This window comes from Rhinichthys klamathensis, unplaced genomic scaffold (genome assembly GCF_029890125.1).
Source record: "Rhinichthys klamathensis goyatoka isolate OS25496 unplaced genomic scaffold, OSU_Roscu_1.1 h1tg000329l_1, whole genome shotgun sequence".
NCBI lineage: Eukaryota > Metazoa > Chordata > Actinopteri > Cypriniformes > Leuciscidae > Rhinichthys > Rhinichthys klamathensis.
In genome coordinates this window covers 2,082,379-2,103,472 of record NW_026606844.1, presented here as the reverse complement: position 1 = coordinate 2,103,472, position 21,094 = coordinate 2,082,379, and the positions used below count along the sequence as shown (strand labels likewise).

The 21,094-nt window shown below is 41.7% G+C and overlaps 3 protein-coding genes across 3 annotated transcripts; 1 reads left to right on the top strand and 2 right to left on the bottom strand.

Annotated features, from left to right (window-relative positions):
* Positions 1-786: 786 nt before the first annotated feature.
* Positions 787-7,198, bottom strand: LOC130105809 (uncharacterized). Its single transcript, XM_056272001.1, has 7 exons — positions 6,967-7,198; positions 6,396-6,557; positions 4,815-5,963; positions 4,493-4,718; positions 1,727-1,912; positions 1,056-1,193; positions 787-961 (listed from the first exon to the last, which is right to left on the bottom strand). Exons 1-7 carry the CDS (start codon positions 7,193-7,195, stop codon positions 787-789), a joined length of 2,265 nt encoding a protein of 754 aa, XP_056127976.1. The 5' UTR covers positions 7,196-7,198.
* A 142-nt stretch (positions 7,199-7,340) lies between these two features.
* LOC130105791 (uncharacterized) lies at positions 7,341-8,911 on the top strand. Its single transcript, XM_056271978.1, has 5 exons — positions 7,341-7,904; positions 8,029-8,090; positions 8,169-8,260; positions 8,364-8,482; positions 8,589-8,911. Exons 1-5 carry the CDS (start codon positions 7,635-7,637, stop codon positions 8,859-8,861), a joined length of 816 nt encoding a protein of 271 aa, XP_056127953.1. The 5' UTR covers positions 7,341-7,634; the 3' UTR covers positions 8,862-8,911.
* A 4,642-nt stretch (positions 8,912-13,553) lies between these two features.
* Positions 13,554-14,559, bottom strand: LOC130105772 (olfactory receptor 1M1-like). Its single transcript, XM_056271934.1, has one exon. The coding sequence runs from the start codon at positions 14,533-14,535 to the stop codon at positions 13,555-13,557; it is 981 nt and encodes a 326-aa protein (XP_056127909.1). The 5' UTR covers positions 14,536-14,559; the 3' UTR covers position 13,554.
* Between the last annotated feature and the right edge of the window lie 6,535 nt (positions 14,560-21,094).

The window sequence follows — 21,094 nt, the reverse complement described above, 5'->3', positions numbered from 1 at the left end:
ATCCTCTGGGTCTACACCCATCTGCCAGTACCCATTTGCCAGATCTAGAGTGCTGAACCACTCAGCCCTCTTCAAAGTGGTCAGAGTCTCCTCAATTCTGGGCAGAGGAAAAGCATCTTTGTGAGTGACAGCATTCAATTTCCTATAGTCCACACAGAATCACCAACTCCCATCCTTTTTCTTCACGATCACCACTGGGGCTGCCCATGGACTAGCACTCTCAGAAATGACTCCCTTATTCAACATGTCAGCCAACAGAGCCTTCATTTCTTGATACATCATAGGAGGCAATGGTCGAAACCTCTCCCGAATGGGAGGCACATTTCCAGTGTGAATTCTATGCTGTACTACTTCTGTGTACCCCACATCCTCCTCACTCTCAGAAAAAAACTTTAGACCATTTTCTCAAAAGAGCATAAAGATCTTGGCACTGCTGTGTGGTCAAATCAGATCTTTAAGAAAATTGGCATATACCAGGAGACAATGCATCTTCTGCAAGGGGGCTAGCTTCAGTAAGACTCACCTCCACAATACCTTCAGTATCCAACGTTAATCCAAGGTCTCTGCATCCATAAATATCAGGGCTATTGACTTCATATAGCCGTCCAAGCTTCTGATATTTTCCGACGAAAACACTGTATGGATGTATATTACAGAGTCTCACAGGGATCTTACCATCTTTTACCATGGCAAATGTTCGTGCAGCAGCCGCAGGTTGTTCAGACACAGGCTCCACAAGTCTACTGTAATCACGCTGTCGCAGACCCATCCGAGCACGTCCCCAGACTATGACTTCACTCTTTGGTGGAACACGTACACCTCGTCTGTTGGCCAGCCACACATTTCCCAGTGAGCCATCCTCATGAATGCATGCCGCAACACGTTGACAAACTGCTGTAACCTGCTGTCATGCTTGTCGTTCTCTGGTACTCTGAAACAACGATGAAGAATGCCCGTCATTCTGAAAGAGAGCAGTCCAACATTGTGAAATTACGTTCATACCAATTATTAAAGGGTTCGTAGAACATTCATCTTTTACAATGAGAACACCCCACTCTGGAACTTGGACTCCAGGAACATTAAAATCAAACACAGCATATCCAATATAGGGGATTTCAAGGCCATTTGCAGCTTTTAAAGTCAAAACAGGAGCTTGGCCCAACTTATACTGAGGGAACTTCTCCTCAAACACACTATGTTGCATCAGAGTGACTTGAGAGCCGGTGTCCAACAGTCCTGTACACTCAATGTCCTGAATTATGACACTCACCATTGGACAGCCATCAATAAAAGAAGAAACGGTCCTTGAATTTTCTGATGGTCTCACTGGCCCCACCGCCTGGACCTCTGCAGCAGGGCAAATTAGTTTAAATCTCCATTAGGCAGCACACTTCCCTTGCAATACCTTGCTATATGTCCTGACTGTTGACAGCGCCGGCAGATCGGCCTCCCCTCTGCATCCCACATATTCGAGGAAGACTGCCCCCTTCATCGCCTAGAAGAAACGTTTTGTGGCTGGAAATGTACATAATTAGGTTGTGCATGATTTGATTGTGCCACTGGACTAGACGACTTCAGCTCCTTCATCACTTCCTGTGTCAGTTCTCGCATCTGTCCTTTAACTTCCTCTAGAATTTCTCGCTTTAATTCAGCTTTCCAGTCAGTCCCCTGTGAGCAAGAATCAATCCTACCAGGCCCACTAACAGCAGCACAAGCCAGTTCATACCTTGGTTGACTACATTCTGCTTCCAACAGTAAAGCCTCTTGATACAAATCTGCGAATGTTCCTTCTGGGTTTCGGCGTGCATACGTTCTCATGGCTCTCAGAAAAGGTCCATCCTCCAACCCCAGCAACAACTGCTCCTTCTGTTGATCTTCAACAAGGGCCCCTTCTGGACTATGTCGCCGCAACCTGCAATAAAGCTCTCGTAATCGCAACACAAACGTTTTAAAAGATTAATCTTACCTCTCTCTGCAACTGAAGAAATGTGACCTAAGGACAGGAAGAGGTATTTCTCCAGCATACAAGGTGTCTAAATGCTCAAAAATCTTATTGGCTTTATCCCTATCTCCATCAGCCAAAACACTTATTTCCTGCTTTGCATCACCACCCAAGGCACCCATTACAATTTTAACTTTCTTTGCTTCAGGTACTTCTTGGGCTTCTAAAAGCCCTTGCATTTGTTCTTTCCAGTCTCCATACTTCAAATCACAATCAGTATCCGTAAACTTGGGCACCCAAGGGGCACCAGGAAACACTGGCATCATCATTTTTTTTTTTTTTTTTTTTGCTTTTAAAAATATTCTAGCAAGTGCTGTTCCACCATTCCCGTATCCAACCCTGCCGACTACGCCAAATTATGTCAGCGGCCAAATGACTCTAATAAGATATATATTTAAACTTTATAGCCGACTACGCCCCCTAGAGTGGAAACTGAGACCCCAGGAACTCCATATGAAAAAACAGGTTATTTATCGGAGAAGGGAACAGTGGAAAACAACACCCAAAATAGCAGTAGAAAAACTATTTTATTACAATAAAATTGTTGGCAAAACGATGAATCAAATAAATAATAAAAAAGAGGGGAGCAAGTCCAAAGTCCCAATCTTCAGCTCAGAGGACCGTCAAAGTTCAACTTAGTCTCTGCTAGGCATCTGTATTACAGCTGACGTCCATTTACGCTCCAGTCCCACATAGAGCACTGCGTCAAAAGAGGTGTAAACGGGAGAATTCAGGCAATGAATACGCCCGCTAAATGTGCTCTTTAGCATGGAGCTTTGGAACTTTGTTATGCGTACCTGTAAATGCCTGCAAATGCCCGAAAACAGGAACTTGTCTGACCCCCTGCTGTTAGTTGATGGCTTGGCTTTGTAAATGCTAATTTGTTTTGGGACTGGCAGCTCAAGATTGCCCCTATTCCCCTGCCCCCCTCCTTACTATTCAGGAAAGGTGATTTGGCTGCTAAGTGCTTTACATTGTGTCAATCTACAACAAAGACTGTAGTACCTTAAAAGAAGTTTGTATCTGGGTGTCCACTGCTCTTCATAACAAAGGAGAAATACTCATTAGGATTATGCAAATTTATTTAGTGTAAAATGCACTCAAACAATACAAAACCTACAAAATAAACAATGTAAAACAATGTAAACAAAAATGTTTCACACACAAATGGTCACTTCAGAGATACAACTTTTTTAAATCTCTACCACTGTACACATTGGAATGACCACAGACACTCTCTCCCTAGTGTGACTTAACTGCACAGTTGTGGTACTGAGAACACATCTGCTTGTAATGCGCTCAACAGGGAGGAATGATGAGGCAATGTTAGACTCTATTCCCTTGATACCCCAAACTTCCACAGGCTTTCCAAAGAAATGCCTGTCTGGGTGAGGGTGCAGCCACATTATTTTTGCCACTACATGCTGAATAATGGAAGTTTGTGTTTTCACAGAAATTACAAAGAATTGTTTCACTATTCCAGGACGCACCTCTGCAGTAGGATCAAGGACAGGCTCTTCAAAACTTGAATTGTAAACACACCACTTTGCAGATACACACGCTGACCTTTCAGCCCTGCCTCTTACACAAAAAGTCACCCCAAGGCTTCTTACTCTAAAGCATGTCTTTGCTAATTGACCAACCTTTGAGACGGAGCTGTTAGGATACACTTGTGTGTACATTGACAACAAAGCTTGTCTCTCTGAATCTGTTAATACTACATTCTTAAATGGGGGTAGTGCTTTAACCATCTCCACATCTGGAAAAACAAGTGTTGCAGATGACATACATGAATACTGTTTTATGTACATTACATCAGTGGTGTCATGGATTGACAAGGAACCCACATCTTTTGTAGACAGGATGTTGATGAATTCAGTTGCATAGGCGCTTTGCAGTGGCATCTGGAGCTGTTGACATTGTTGGAAATTTCTCATGACCTGAACCTCAATATTTCTGTTGTTGTTATGATACTGTCCCAACATTCCATTTAACCGCTCAAATGAGAAACACCAAAAGGCATAGACGGGACCATAATCTAACAAGCATTCTTTTAAATGTAAATGTAAGTGCATGTTAGGTGTGCAATGAAGAGATCCATACAGTTCAACAAACTTCGACAAAAATGTTTGCAAGTAACAGTCAGCTACTTCAAGCCTATCATGTGAGATGACCCTTGAACACATAATAATGCAGGCTTGCACAAAATCAAACCACATATCATAATCTGGATCCTCAATCAAGCCTTTTAAACAAAACAATGAATAGATGGTTGTCCAGTTTTTCCACTGGTCTGCTGTAAACCCGCTAAACCCTGATGCAATTCTGAGAGGAATCCTTCCAACATCCTGTGGCACCTTGAGAGAGTCCATTCTTTTTTGGAGTTCTTCAAGCTTCTGGATACTTAATACCCCACACTCAATCCAGAGTTTGAAAACATGTCTAGCAGTTCCGAGGAGTAAATTGTGCATGGGATCAATGACAACAAACCGGATGGCATCATAGTATGGCAGGAAGAACAGTTCAGACCACCTGGCACCATACTGCGCTTCCAGTTTCTTCTGGGCTACCTTTGTAGTAGCCTTCTCTGTCATCTTTGCAAATCTTTTGTGTTCCTCAGAGGTGCGCAGAGTCCAGGTTGATCTGTCAAATCCGGAGAAGTCCGTTTTTCCCCCAAAAGATGTTTTCGTGAATTTCTTTAGACACTTGTTACATCCTGAAAAGATAATAATTGTTTTAAAGTTAGATTTATTGCACACAATAGGAAAAAGCTGAGCAATAGTGTGAAACAGCATAATAAATCAGAATTTACCTCTTAGTGCTCCATGGCCAACAAAACCACCACACTTGCGGGAAGCTGGAATATCAGATGAGAGGCAGAGTAATGCTGCTCTGTAAACCTGGCATCCCAAGGGTGAAGAGTCCATTAGAACAACTCCTTCCCACAATTCTCGGAGGTCATCAACCAAGGGCTCAAGATATGCATTCATGTTGAGTTTGGGTTCTTTGGGTCCTGGTATCACTCCAACTAAAATCATGTTTTCATCTTTGAAGCGTTCCTCTCTCGGCAAATTCAAAACGACAAGATATATAACACCGACTGAATATGGGGAGTGCTTATAGGGTTGGTACCAGTCAACATTCATCATCAGTGCAAAATTATTAGGTTCTGATAGAAATGGTTGACCATTTACATATTGAAAGTCCTGCCAGATTTTCCCATCATATACATCCCCCATGACAGAGTCAGGCATGCTGCGGTGTCTCCATTGCTCACATTTCTCCAAAAATCCAGACCTTCTCACCAAAGTCTCCAAAGACTGACGGACCTTTTTGTAACAGTAGACACGGATGGGATACAGGTATTCTTTACCACTTGAGCCAATAAGCTTTCTCATCAAAGGAGTTCCACATTTGCTTCTTAATTTCTTTTGTGGGTGTTTGTGGAAAGGTCTAGAAGAACAAGTGTTGATGATTTTTGCACCGGATCTAGAGGTGGTGTATGATTCCTCAATTGTGTATGTTACCATACACTTTGGGCATACCACAAACTGGCTAAAGCTGTCTCTGCAGATGTTAGTCCATTTCCTGAGTGAATATAAAGTCTTAGGGATCTTTCCAGCCAGCCCACAGAGTGTGTTCACACACAGAATATGTCCCATGAGCCAAATTAATTGTCTTATGCACTGCAAGAGTGCAAAAATTGCACGGTCTGATATTTTGAAAACAGCTTGCCATGCCAAAAGCATAAATGCAAGCAGTTTCAACATCAAATGTTCAGGGCTGTCTTCTGTGACCCTGAACCCATCTGCATCCATATTTTCCTCCCCAAAAATGTCAGTCTCTTCAAGCTGATCCTCTTCCATGAAACTGTCTGCCTGGTCATAGTAGCCATCTTCATCTGAAGACTCACTGTCACTGGCACTCAGGAAAAGCTCGAAGTCTTCATCATCATTGTCATCTGAAACCCAAACACAACACCCATTTTAAAACCACCAGAAGTGTCAAGTAACTAAGTACAAATACTTTGTTACCTTACTTAAGTAGAAATTTTACTTTTATACTTTAAGTAGTTTTTGAAACCAGTACTTTTACACTTTTACTTAGAAAAAAGCTTGAGTTGATACTTCAACTTCTACAGAAGTCTTTTCTAAAACCTAGTATCTATACTTTTACTTGAGTAAAGAATGTGAATACTTTTGACACCTCTGAAAACCACACAAACAAAATCATCACTAAGGAGGACAGGAGTAATCATACATTCAAACTATTGTAAATACAAAAGAAGTACCACAGACTTCTCTGGGTGCTTTAGCACAGTAACAGTCTCCAAAGAATTATGGTAGGTTATAAGTTACAGGCTTTGAGACTATTGACAGGTGCACAATCTTACCTTGCAAAGTGCAGTCCTCGTACAGTTCTTGGTCTTGTATATCAGTCTGTTTGTCCCCTTGCTGCATACAAAACACAGTTGATGGCAACAGTGGAGCACTGGCAGTATCTGAAGAGTCACTGGCACCCAGGGGAAGCTTGAGATCTTCATAATCAAAGTTCTCTATAACAGAAAAACGAGCCATTTTACACAATATTTCTCACAAAATGTAACAAATAAAGAATGTTCTCCAGTAACTTTGGTCAAACGTTTGCGGTATCCCACAAGTAACTTAGTTTGAATGCAACATATTTGTACTTTTACTTGAGTAGATTTTTAGTGAAAAATAATTACTTGTAATGTTACTTTGGATATATTTATCATGTATGCATTCATGATTTGTTAAGACGTAAGTGGTCAGCTGGTCCCAAGTCTGCTAACGTTGCTTGGTTACCATATGCATTTACGCCTCCACATGGCTTAGTTCAGGGTAAAATAATGACTGAAACTACAGCTGGGTAGTATAGCTTTCAAATTTCAAATAGAAATGAACTGGGCATAATTATAATTACTGAAAACAACCTATTCATACCTTGCAGAGTGTTGTCCACATCATTTTCCGGTTGTTGTTCATGTTCGTTGTCCTCTGGTTGCGTGATAAACAAACTTTCTGAAACACGCAGAGTAGGCCTATCGGTAGCGTCTTTTATCCAAACTCCATTTAAAAAATATGTTTTCTTGTGCGAATAAAAAAGCGTATGTGAAACGAAATCTTTACAATGACCACAAAACTGTCTCTTCCGTTTCCTTGTTCCCTCCATGGCTTGAAAGCAAACAGATTATTTTTTTTACGATTCGCTTCTGTAATAAATCGGGATTCGCAATCCGGTCCGTTCTTCTTCTTCTTTTAAATTTCCGTCAGAGCAGACATTGTTAAACCCTTTATCGATCCGGTAGTTTGATGTTTCTGATAAACTGAGGAGTGACTGAGGTTGCTGTGTTTATTTCGCTACAGTGCTTGATTTCCGTATTTCTACTTTCCAAGCGTGCAATTGGATGAAATACAATGACGTCATCCAGTTCCAACCAACGGAATCAGTTTATGTTTTGTGTCAGTGAAAGTAACCAATAGCATTACCTGAAAACTTTAGAGGCGGCAAATTTTGTTTGTGGATGGGTGTTACCAGTATGTATAAAACAAAAGATATCTAAAATATACAGGTTAGTAAAGGTACGCCGTATCCTATTTACAACGCGAAGATGGCTTGCAAAAGAACGCTGGAGTTTTACGGAGAGCAGAGTAGAGATGTTACTCCTTTACGCCGGGACAACGTGGCTTTTCAAACTCCGAGTCCGAACGAAAACCGACTGGTGAATATGGTGAATGCAAGTTTGAAGCGGATATTTGAAAAGCTGGAGACGATGGACAAGAGATTGGTTAAGATGGAGGCGGACATCAATGAGCTCAAAGAGGCAAGAGAGGAGCCTGCTTCGAAGAAATTAAAGAGAGCTGGGAATAAATCTGTTGCGGTAAGTTATTTTATTTATTTTAGTTTTTTAAGTCACAAACATTTTGCGGTGTCCGCTTAACTTTGTGTGCTTTATTTATTAATGTATTTGAATTGAGCTCTCATACTATGTTGGATTTTTACAGGAAGCTGTATGCAGATTGCACAATGGGGAAAACAACACACACAAATATGACCCACAGACAAGGTAACTTATATCTTTAAAACTATTGTTTCAAATTATATTTTTAATCAACCTTCTTTAATTACCGGTACTGCTCCACAGTCTATCCTCCCCCCACAACCTCGAGGTCACAACCTATCTCTTTAATGGCGTCTCCATGGCTGTACCGGACGTAGATCCTGCTGTTGTTAAAGGTAAGTCACAAGAGAATATACCAAGACTACAACTATTTAACTGTATAGACTAGTTAGTTATAAATAAACACATTCTCCCCCCTCACTATCTCCCTCTCTCTAGCATCCTGCAAGACATATTTTGAAACTGTTCGAAGGGGTTACAGGATGGCCCAAGATGAGAACAAAGAGAAGATGGAGGACAGCAGGATCATTGCTCGCACGAGACAAAGAAAAAGAAGAGTAAGTATAAATAAATATAAATCTCAGTAAAAGACTAAAAGGCTCCCATCCCAACCCATTTGATAATTTCAGTGGTTTAATTTCTTTTTTCCCTCCCATTTTGCAGCTGCTGAGCAGCAGGACTGGTGTTCTCCAGACAGAGGAAGAGGCAGCTATCTGGAAGACTGCAACAGTTGACCAAATGTCTGAAGAGGAGGATGCCATCTTGGATAGAAAGACGGTGTGGGTTGTTCGGCCTCCAACCCGTAGTAAAGCTTTGTCTGCGCTGTGTGGGGTGCTACAAAAAAGACTGGAAGCAGACCAGAAGTACTTAGGAACTCATCATCCACGAGTTGGTGCAGATCGAGTCACGGTGGAGACCACAGAAGCTGGCCTGTGAATTATTTTAGCATTACGCATCTAAATATTATTCTATAGTATAATTTGAATATTCTGTTGTTGTTTTTTATATAGTATTTATTTTATATAGTATTATTTATAGATTGTATTATATATAATTCTATTTAGTTTTCTATATATACTGCATTTATATATTTTATACAATTCCACATTGGTATCTCTATATTTATATATTGTACTATTTATATATTGTACTATTTATATATTCTAAAGTATTTGTATATTATATTGTTTTCTAAATATTATACACAGGCCTTAATTATTAGATGGGGTTATATATTGTATGACTAATAGTAAAGTGTATTCTATGCTAACATATTTTTTATTTATAGAATTTTGATTGTGTGTATATATATATATATATATATATATGTCATGTGCCCAGTGTCATTTTAAAATAATAAAAATAACAAACTCAACTTTGTCTATCTGATTGTCTTGACATTATAACCATGAACACCAATGATAATAAATATTAATGATGAGTAACAATAAACCCAAATAAGGCCTTAAACTGGACCAATAGTGTGGGGTTTTAGAGGAGGGGTTTAGGGTTTTAGAGGAGGGGTTTAGGGTTTTAGAGGAGGGGTTTAGGGTTTTAGAGGAGGGGTTTAGAGGGTTTAGAGGAGGGGGAAAGCATTCAGCACCCAATCCTGCTGGCCCGACCGTAAGATCTCTGACCAATTGAAGGAGGCCACTGCCTTGTGTCCCAAAGGTGTGAAATGCTAATATTCCCTGGCATTGACCCCAACCGGGGGATTATTCACCATGGTAACTGATGGCCCTAGTGGCTCCCTGCTGTGCCCCAAACTTGGTACATATCCAGGAGTATTCGGGATTGTGTGACGGGACAGCAAACTCCCGTACACATCCGTTTATTTGTGGAGTACACAGGAGTACTCAGGAGTTTTACATGCCCGATTACAGCTCTTTTCACGCAGTGGAGGCCAGTATCAGCCCGATGCTGGAACACAGAGAAAGAAAAAAACTGCCAGCATACGACGTCCAACTCACATCACTTTGCATCTACACAATATCGGCCGATTCAAAAGTCACTCAAGTAAAATTATGCAAAGCAGGCTCGTTCTCGTCCATTACAAGGCAATAACTGGATTTGATAGGCACACCGCAAGATAGAAGTCAGAACATACTCACAGCATGACTGGACAGCAACCCTGCTATCCAGTCCAATGTGTTCACGATAGAAGAACCACGGCAGTTATCTCCACTCGTCTCCTCAGCACTCACGGTAGTCTCTCGCAGCCGGTCATCAGCCCGTCTAACACGCTGCTCCTCCAACAGTGCTCCGCGAATCGTCGACTTTGTGTCACAGTGTCTGGTTTGTGTTTCCCCGGGTGTCACTAGAGGTCCTCGTTTTCACGGTGTCCTTCACATTGACTACAATTCCCAGCATTCTGTCTGTCACTTATCACTGTTCATTACACTCAGCTGTTCCCCGTAATCATTGTCCCAGCTGTTCATTGTTAGTCTTGTTAGATCTGTGTGTATATATTCCACGTCTGTGTCAGTATGTGTTACGGAGTCGTTGTTATGTCTGACACTTCTTGGTCTGTTCCTGATTGTTCCTTGTGTTTTGTTATTTTTGTATTTGGATTGTTTACACGGTATTTGACCTTTGCCTGGACTGGATTTACGCTTTACGGATTACCCATTAAAACATCTTTACTGCACTTGGATCTGCTGTCTATCTCCCGTGTGTGTCGTGACACTTTGTGGTTACTTGTCTACAGTGTGCTGCAATCTCGCATAGCCATAAGCCGTCTCAACGCAAATGAAGCACTCACTCTCTGATGCAGGCACAACTTAATTTCTTCTCGCTCTCGCTGTGTTGACTTCAGTCACGGATGCATGTTATAATTAGTTATATGTTAATAGTGTCCTTACTTTTACTATTACTGTCTGGTATGGCAACTCTACTGTCCAGCAGAGGTTGCAGCTAGACAGGATAGTCAATACAGCCTCAAAAATCATTGGCTGCAAAACTCTCCCCCATCTGTGAGATCTACGAGGCCCATATTCACCGTAAAGGCCAAAAGATCCTTCAAGATGATACTCATCCTGCCAACTCTCTTTTCTCCATACTCCCATCAGGAAGAAGGATAAGAGCTATTAAAACAAAAACCTCCCGCTTCCTCAATAGCACATACTGCAGAGCCATTAAATCTCTAAACAGCTCTCAATCCCTGAACCAGTCCCTTATGGAAAAAAGGTTCTGTTAACGAGTCTGCATAATTTGCACATTTATTTATAGTGTTTTATTATACCTTTTTATGTATTTTATGCCAACCATACTAGTGTTATTTTATCTATTTATTGTAAAGTTGCGGATTTGCGCTCTGTATCCCTATGCAAATTGTCACTTCTACCTGACATCAGCCACTATAGCGTCCTGGACTGTCATCCAGGTACATGGTGAGCGGTGTGTTCCTTTTACTTTGATTTGTTTGTGTCAAGTGTCATCTCGTGTGGGATATTGTTTGTGTGTATATATGCTCTATGTCTTGGTTGTATCTTGTTGATGTAATGTTATGAGCACACTGAAGCAAATCCTTAACAACTTGCACCGAGTTGTATAGCAATAAAAGTATTGAATCTTGAATTTTGAATCTTGAAATTTCCACGTTTTCGGACTTGCCATTGGCCAAAACATTAACGTCTGTACACGAAATAATGTGCTTAGATGCAATTACGCGTACACACGTTATATCATCTGTCATATATGTCTTTACGGCCTTCCATAGAGAAAAGGTGTGTTCGACATCGGCTGTGGCTGGATGTAACCAATCTGCGAGAGTTGCCGCGTGCAGGCGGGGAGGAGCTGAAAATGGAGACGTGAAGACGGACACTTTCTGCTTCCAGTAGTGACCGCTCACGTGATGTTTGCATACTTTACCAGTGGCGGCTGGTGAAAAATATCCTAGGTGGGGATGTGGCATATTCAGTCAGTTTCAATAGTCTGGTAACCATGGGAGCCAGTTCTTTTAGCGTTGTGGCTCCCAGGTTGTGGAATGCTCTTCCTCAAGACATCCGTCAAGCATCCACCCTTCTCTCATTCAAAAACCTCTTAAAAAACAAAACAAAAAAAACTTAAGGTCACAGTCTGTAAATTTAACCTTGTTATGTATATGTTATTTGTTTGAATCCCTCTTTGTTTGTATCTTTAACCTAACTTTGTAAGTGACCTCTGTATATGTACTTTCTGCCCTTGGTATGTGTATTGTGCTTTGATGTTGATGGCCCTTGTGCCCTCTATTAGCCAGCCGTCCCTGTACTTTACCACAGCTGAAGTGAAATAAATGCAATATTTGTCAAATACACAGACGTTTCAGATACGTTTCATTTAATACTTTATGTACTTTGCTTTTTTTATCAGTTTTATTTTGATAAACATGACACAATATAACATCGCAACTACATGAAAATAGTTTTTACTGGTATAAAAAACTGATTTGTGAACATTACTGGAACTGAAGGTGTTCGAATAAACACGAAACACACATGATTGTTGCCATGCAGTGGATTCGGCCAATCGTGGAACAGTTGTGTCGTCATCAGAGCTCGTGCAGCCACTCTGGAGAAGCTGGGCAGAATGAATCAGCCAGCTGCTCTCGAATCGCTCTTGTGGTACTTTGATGGCATTCGTCACAGTCATGTGGCGTAGGCGCTGTCTCAAGTCAGACACAATTTCTAACCGGCATGCACTGCTTCAAGTAAGCAGCCGATCAATCTGCACAGCCCTGTATAAAGTCAAACAAGCCTAGAGACACACACAGCAGGCAAAAACACAGGCAAAAACACAGACACAGGGCACACAACCACGCCCACACCTTTGTAAACTAGGAGTAAAGCAAATTGAACAAGTATTACATGAACAATAATAATAATATATCATTGGACGTTACATTTTCATTGTAATTATTTAATCAAAGCTATAGGCCTAATATAATTTTGATTGCCTTTTAAAAAGGGTGACACAATAAACTGAAACATGCACATGTGTCTATCTGGGTTCTTGTTCCTTTTTTTACTACTGTACAGAAAAACAAAACAAAAACAGAAAAATACCAAATGAGAAAAATCAAAAATAGCCTCATCAGCAGATCTCAGACCAACATGCTCATGTTGAAATGGACCACTGTTTTACAAATTCAAAAATGAATACATTGTGAAATATTATTTTATTTAGTCATGTCTCATCAGTTGATTTTGGAGAAAATCTATCAAAATGCATTTATAGACGACAGTGAATTATGCGTTTAAACATAAACAACATATAACGATAGCTCAAAAAACATCAAATTGCTTTTATTCCCTGTTAGATTTGTCTTGTGATCAGCAACACAAGCCGTACACTTGAAATAAGCTGGATTAATAAATAATTAGATTAGTAAGTATATTAGATAGCATTACTGTTACGTGTATTTTTATAAATATATACAAATATTTCTTTCAGAATTTTAAACAACTTGAGGTCATAATGGAATACAAAGAAAATATTACTTATCTCGGTTACTCTTTCAAAAGTTATTTTTTCAAAGTATGTGTTTCTGGAAATATATTGTTCACCTCTGTGAGGCTTCAGCGTGGAGTTATTTTTAAAGATTTTTTTTTTTTCATTTTTAAAAACAATTAAAATCAAACAGGCATTTCAGTCATTTTGAAATGTTCTCTCTAATTGGTTCAGATCTGTTTTTAACCACTTTCCGGATTATGTCTTTGATTTCAGATGTATTTAATACATAAATTATGGGATTTAACATTGGTGGAACAGCATATGCCAGAGACGTACTGATGATCCTTGCATTGGGCGTGAGAGAAACCAACCATGCAGCAATGTATGAGCAGCATATGGGGAGGAAATAAACCCCTACTAACAACAAATGAGAGACACAGGTCTTCAGCGCTTTTAAACGTCCTTGCCAGGTTGTAATTTTGCTTAAAGCAAGAAAAATGCCCAGATATGACAGGACTATAATAATTAATGGTACTACAAGGTATAAAGTTGTGATGAGAAATGCCATAATCCTATTAATGCTATTGTCATTACATGCCAACCTATACATTGGCCCATGATCACAAAAGTAACTCTGAATCACATTAGATTCACAGAAAGAAAGCCGGGTGATCGAAGACACCATCAAGGCCACCACAGAAGAATTAAATGCCCAAATTGCTGAGAAAACCAAAACCACACTGGTATTGTTAACAATTGCATGATATCTTAATGGCAAGCAAATTGCAATGAAGCGATCATATGCCAGAACTACAAGAGTATGACTCTGCATAGTACTAAAGAAGTGAACAAAAAACATGTTTGCCAAACAAGCATTGAAGGAGATGTGCTGTGAGTCGAGCAGAAAAGTCTTCATCATGTTAGGAATCAGTGCATTAGTTTCACCAATATCAGCCAAGGCCAAGTTAAACACACTAATGTACTTTGGACTGTGCAGGCTTCGATGAAGAGCTAAAATCAGAAGGACTATAGAGTTGCCAATTACAGATATAAAATATGTTATAAATAAGAATATATAGTAATAACCACTATAAGGTATACCTGTAAGTCCAATGATGAAAAAGTATTCAGGATGAACAATGGAGATATTCTGTGATAAACTTGCATTTACAGAGCTCATGGCAGCTTTGAGTTTGGTGACATTAGACATTAGCAAAATCTAGAGAATTTACAAAATTGTCATTTCATACCTTTAACAGGATATTTTAACTACAACTATAATTAAATTTTTTTAAAATATACCTTCATGTAATGCATAATATTTGAATCACATATTTGTATACATAAAGTTTTAGAGCCAGAGAAAACTATGACAATGACTGTCTGAATGCTTGTGAGCGGCTTTGAATTAAATTACTCCGCTGTACATTTTTGTCCTCATTCTCTCATGCTGCACAGATCACTGGCAATCTCTATCCAAATATATCTTCTGATTCATCTCTTGAGAGCTTTCAGACAACAAAATGATGTAATACTTAACCCTTGTGTGTCCTCATGGACATTTTTGTCTTTTTGAGTTCTTTTTTGTTAATGCCACCTGCATAAAGGTTGGCACAAGTGTTTATTTTTATTGGAATTTTACTATTTCACCCCCACTTCATTAAAAAAAAAAAAAAACTATTTTACACTAGTAATACAAAATAGTTACACTCAGGACTTTCAGGACAACAAAAAATGTCCTCATTGAAACCCATTAAAACGGCAATGTTTAATCCCAGGGCCATTTAACAATAAAATTATGCAGTCTTTGTTAATAGACTTTCATTTGGTTGGCAAGGCTTCAAAATTACATTTTTAAAAAATTTTACCAGATGGTGCCATTTTCTCAGGTTTGGCCTATACAACAAATACTCACTCGATTCCTGTTTTTTGCTTCTGCATATTATAGAACCAATTGGATAAATGATGCAGTTATAATTGTGTGGGTGTGTTGTTATGGATGTCAGATTATGGTTTGGGTGTGTGTAATAAAAAAATTGTGTGTGTGTAATATTTGAAAGAGAAAAACGTCTCGGGTTACGACTGTAACCCTTGTTCCCTGAGACGGGAACGAAACGCTGCGTCGAAAGACGACACTTTTGGGGAACGCCTCAAGCGTGATAGCGTCTGAAGCACGTATGGAACTAGTCCAATCTCCATTGGTGTTGCGTCATGACGTCACATGTGATGGTCTAGCAGAAGCTATAAATCAGAGAAACGACCTTGGAGGAACTCCAGCACTGAAGCCACTGGGCAGTTAACTGGGTCCAGCTGATGTTCTCTGCTCCATAAAGTGAACACATTCCACTTTAAAGCGTTAAGTTTCCTTGTGGACGGAGCTCTAGAGTTTAAGATGCTCTCAACAACATCAGTTGAGAGACCAGCACTTACGAGTTGGTCCCCCTCAAAGGCCAGACCCATAGCTTCCACAGTTCCGGTCAAGGGTGATGTATTGAGCCCTCGGCCTGGGATAGAAGGTCCCTCCTGATTGGAATCTGCCGCGGAGGGGCTGCTAGAAGTGCTATTACGTCTGAAAAACAAACTCGGGCCGGCCAGTATGGGGCTACTATGGGGCCAGTATGGGGAGCTGGATGCGTGAGGGAAAACCAGAGCGGACAATGTGTGTTTTTGTGGGAGGCGAACAGATCCACAGATCAACTTCACCACCTCGGGGTGGAGTCTCCATTCCATTCCCCTGCCTCGACAGGATGTCTGCCCCCACATTTTTGTCCCCGGGAATGAACATTGCTCTGAGTGAGAGCAACTTGCCCTGGGACCACAGGAGAACTTGATGCGCCAGTCTGCACAGAGGGCGTGACCTCAGGCCTCCCTGCCGATTTATATAAGAGACCACCAACGTATTTTCTTTTCGAACTAGAACATAATGGCCTCTAATGTCCGGGAGGAAATGTCTCAGAGCCAGAAACTGTCATGATTAATCAGACGGAAGCAAATGCAGTTAAACTCTTTATTTGATGATAACACACAGATAGATAGTCCAAAGTCCAGACAGACAGGTTAGTGGCGCAGGGACTCCGATGGTCAGATGACAAGTGCAGCGTGCAGTGGTGGTGGTGGTGAAAATCCAACGACGAACAGTAATCCAACATCCAAAGAACAAGAACCGGAACAGGAGAAGCACACGACTGAATGACAATGGGAACACACACACCGGGAACCACAAACAACGATCTGACAAAGGAGATGAGAAGTTGATGAGAATATATACACATGAATTGATAGACTGCAGCTGGTGATGGATAATGGGTGATTGCTGACGAGCGTTGATGAGCGGCCACGCCCCTCTAATCAGCGCACACACATACAACAACATAAACACGAGACAAGAAGCAGACTTAGGATTTACCAACCGTGACAGTACCCCCTTCCCCCTTACCTGCCGATTGTAATCATTGATAAGGGAGTGATCCAGGATGTCTCTAGCCGGTACCCAACTTCTCTCCTCCGGACCGTAACCTTCCCAGTCCACCAAGTACTGGAATCCGCGCCCCCTCCGTCTCGAGTCCAGAACACGATTGACCGAATAAGTAGGTTCGGGGGGGGGGGGGGGGGGGAACCGGGACAGGCGGATTAATACGAGCAAAAAATACGGGTTTAATTTTGGATACGTGAAAGATGGGATGAATCCTCCTGTACACTGGAGGAAGATTAAGGCGGACTGTCACCGGACTAATGATTTTAGTGACAGAGAACGGGCCAATAAATTTTGGTGCGAGCTTATTTGAAACGGAGCGGAGAGGACTGTCCTTGGTAGAAAGCCACACTTTAGAACCGACGACGTATACGGGAGGCCTCCGCCGGTGGCGATCGGCTTTGGCCTCTTGGAGTAGAGTCTCACGGGCTCTAGTCCAAGTGCGGTGACACCTCTGGACAAAGGCGTGGGTGGAGGGGACCGCGACTTCGGATTCCAGACTAGGAAAAATTGGTGGCTGGTAACCTACACTACACTCAAATGGTGATAGGCCCGTGGATGACACTGGCAACGTGTTGTGGGCGTACTCCACCATAGACAGTTGCTGACTCCAGGAGGAAGGATTCTTGGACACTAAACATCGCAACGTTCTCTCCAAAACTACCGTGTGACCCTGGGAGGGTGGGAGGGCGGTGATAAAATCTAGCGCGATATGGGACCAGGGTCTCGAAGGCACCGGCAGCGGTTGGAGTAACCCATCTGGAGGTTGATTGGAAGTCTTACCCGTGGCACAAACTGAGCAAGCCAATACAAAACTGCGAACGTCACGAGCCATGAGAGGCCACCAAAATCGCTGCTTAACCAAAAACATACTACGATTGACTCCTGGATGACAAGCCACATTGGAACAGTGTCCCCACTGAATGACGCTGGACCGTAAACTCTCCGGCACAAACAAACGGTTCGGTGGGCAACGAGTCGGAGGCGTTACCCCTTCTAAGGCCTTCTTGACCTTCGATTCGACCTCCCATGTGAGTGTAGAGATGAATAGATTCTCTGGTAAAATGCACTCGGGAGTAGACGGGCGATCGGAACGGTAAAAAATGCGCGATAAAGAATCGGGTTTGATATTTTTGGAACCCGGGCGGTACGAGAGAGTAAAGTCAAAACGTCCGAATGAAAGAGCCCACCGAGCCTGCCTGGAATTAAGTCTTATAGCAGTACGAATGTATTCCAGATTCTTGTGGTCGGTCCAGACGATAAAAGGTACCCCAGACCCTTCTAACCAGTGGCGCCACTCCTCCAATGCTAGCTTGACCGCCAACAACTCTCTGTTGCCAATGTCATAATTGCTTTCGGCAGGGGATAAACGATGCGAAAAAAACGCGCAAGGGTGCATCTTGTCGTCTGAAGGAGAGCACTGGGATAACACTGCACCTACCCCCACCTCTGACGCATCGAACTCCACCACGAACTGACGTGATGGATCAGGGGTTATCAGGATGGGGGCTGAAACGAAGCAACCCTTCAGTTTGGCAAACGCAGCTTCTGCTGTGTCTGACCACCTGAACGTTGTTCTGGGGGAGGTCAAGGCGGTCAGAGGCGCGGCTAGTCGGCTGAAATTGCGAATAAAACGCCGGTAAAAATTGGCGAACCCCAGAAACCTCAGTAGGGCCTTACGGGAATCTGGACTTGGCCAATTCACCACAGCCTTAACCTTGTCAGGATCCATGCGCATTCCCTCAACCGAGATGATGTGACCTAGAAAAGGAACAGACTGTGCATGAAAAACGCATTTCTCCGCCTTGACAAAAAGCCCATTCTCTAGCAACCTCTGAAGCACTTGTCGAACATGTTGCACGTGTTCCTGGAGAGACGATGAAAAAATCAATATATCATCCAGGTAAACATATATGAATTGATCGACCATGTCTCGCAACACGTCATTGACAAGTGCTTGGAAGACCGCTGGGGAGTTGGAAAGGCCGAATGGCATAACCAAATATTCAAAGTGCCCCCTAGGGGTGTTAAAAGCGGTCTTCCACTCATCCCCATCCCTGATGCGGACCAAATGATAAGCATTCCTTAAATCCAGTTTCGTGAAGATAGATGCTCCTTGCAACCTCTCGAAAGCTGAAGGCATCAAAGGCAAAGGATAAGTATTCTTTACCGTGATGTTGTTCAACCCCCGGTAATGAATACAAGGTCGCAACGATCCATCTTTCTTCCCCACAAAAAAGAACCCCGCCCCCGCTGGAGAAGAGGAAGGGCGGATGAATCCCGTTGCAAGAGAATCAGAAATGTATTTCTCCATGACCTCTCTCTCTGGGACAGAGAGTGAATATAACTTGCCCTTAGGCGGAGACGTACCTGGCAGTAAGTCTATAGCACAGTCATAGGGACGATGCGGAGGAAGAGAATCAGCCCGAGACTTACTGAACACCTCCTTCAGATCCCGATACTCCGTGGGCACGTTTGATAAATCCACTGTCTCCTCCTGTAACACATGAACAGAAACAGATGGACAGGCAGACACAAGACAGGACTTATGACAAAAACTGCTCCACGCTGCCACCGATTTGAGTTGCCAGTCTATTTTGGGGTTGTGACGGGTGAGCCATGGGTGACCAAGAACGATGGGTGCTAGTTGAGTGTCCAGAATGTAAAAGGAGATGGTGGTCAGAATGATTGCCAGATGTGATGAGGGTGATGTCTTCGGTGATCAGTGAAATCGTGGGGAGTCTTTGGCCATTGAGGGCGTGAACATCGATCTGATGTGAAAGGGGTTTGAGGGGAATTTGAAATCTTAGTGCAAATGAACGGTCCATGAAATTACCCTCTGCCCCTTAGTCCAGTAGTGCCCGACAATCGTGGAGGTGAGTTGACCATCGGAGCCTTACCGGAAGGAAGGTAGATGTCGATGAGGTCTTCTCGGCAGAGATCCCACCCGACAGTAGCCTCATACTTACTGCCGGGCTGGGCCTTTTTAACCCTCAGACGGTCTTCGTTTCGGAGTCACATCCTGGGCCTTCCCGGTCAGAAGTGACCGGACACCTAAAAATGAAACTTCCTCCATCCCAGTAAAACCAATGCAATTTATTTTTGTTCTATAATATTTATTCTTTTTAATTTAGTATTTTGAGACAATTTGATTGAACTTATTAATATTTATGCAATATTTATGGTAAATTTTTTGCCATTGAAAATACTGAATTTTTTATTTTATTTTTATTTTTTATTTATTTTTCTTCTATGCAGTATTTTCGGTTAAAATAGAGACTGGGCTTTCAGAAAAAATAAAAAATAAAAAAAATAAATCAATTTATTAAACATAAAATTAAATAAATCATGTTATTGCATGGGTTTACCACTAGATGCCTGTATAGCTCTAAATGGAGATGCTTGTGAATTCTAGTTGTTTTTGGACCAAATTACTTACTTTTAAGATGTGGATTGAATGTATTTTTTTTAGAAATTCTCAAACAATACTTTTTGCCAAGGTTTATAACATTTTATTCATTATTATTTTAATAATTTTAATAATTATTATATTAATTATATATATATATTAGGGCTGTCAGTTAAACGCGTTATTAACGGCGTTAACGCAAAACAATTTTAACGGCGTTAATTTTTTTATCGCGCGATTAACGGTCTTTATGGCCTAGCAAACTTTGTAGTTTTTTTTTTCACATGCTTTTGCAACAGGACGGCATGCACGGCGCTGCGCTATGATGAAACCCATTCATTTCAGTGGCTTGCGCCGCGCGAGGACGTTTTGAAAGCGCAAGCGGATCTAGCTAGATCGGAAACAAAAGAACAGGCACGCCGCACACACTTGTTTGGGCTTGCGAGCCGGATGCGCGAGCGCGAATCTCTCTGCTCGCGCGCGGAATATAATGTGCCGAGCACGAATCTCTCTGCTCGAGTCGCGCGCTCTCAGAGACACGCTGCTCTTGTAAGAATTTTCTCTGGGCTCGCTCAGAGAATATGCCTGCACTTAAAACGTGTTCAGTGCAATCGCGAATCTCTCCTCTTCCCCAGCTAACAATTTTAGGTTATAAGAACGTTTTCATAACGTTCCCATTAAGTTATAAAAACGTTATTTCTGAATGTTATAGGAACGTTCAAAACGTCCAGTTTTGAGTGGATGACGAGCGCGAGACGCCGAAATGGATGCCAATAAGATTCTGAATGGAAAGTTTACTTTTAAAAAGTTGCCAAATGGTTCCATTGACAAGACCAAAGTGATCTGTGTGTTTTGTCG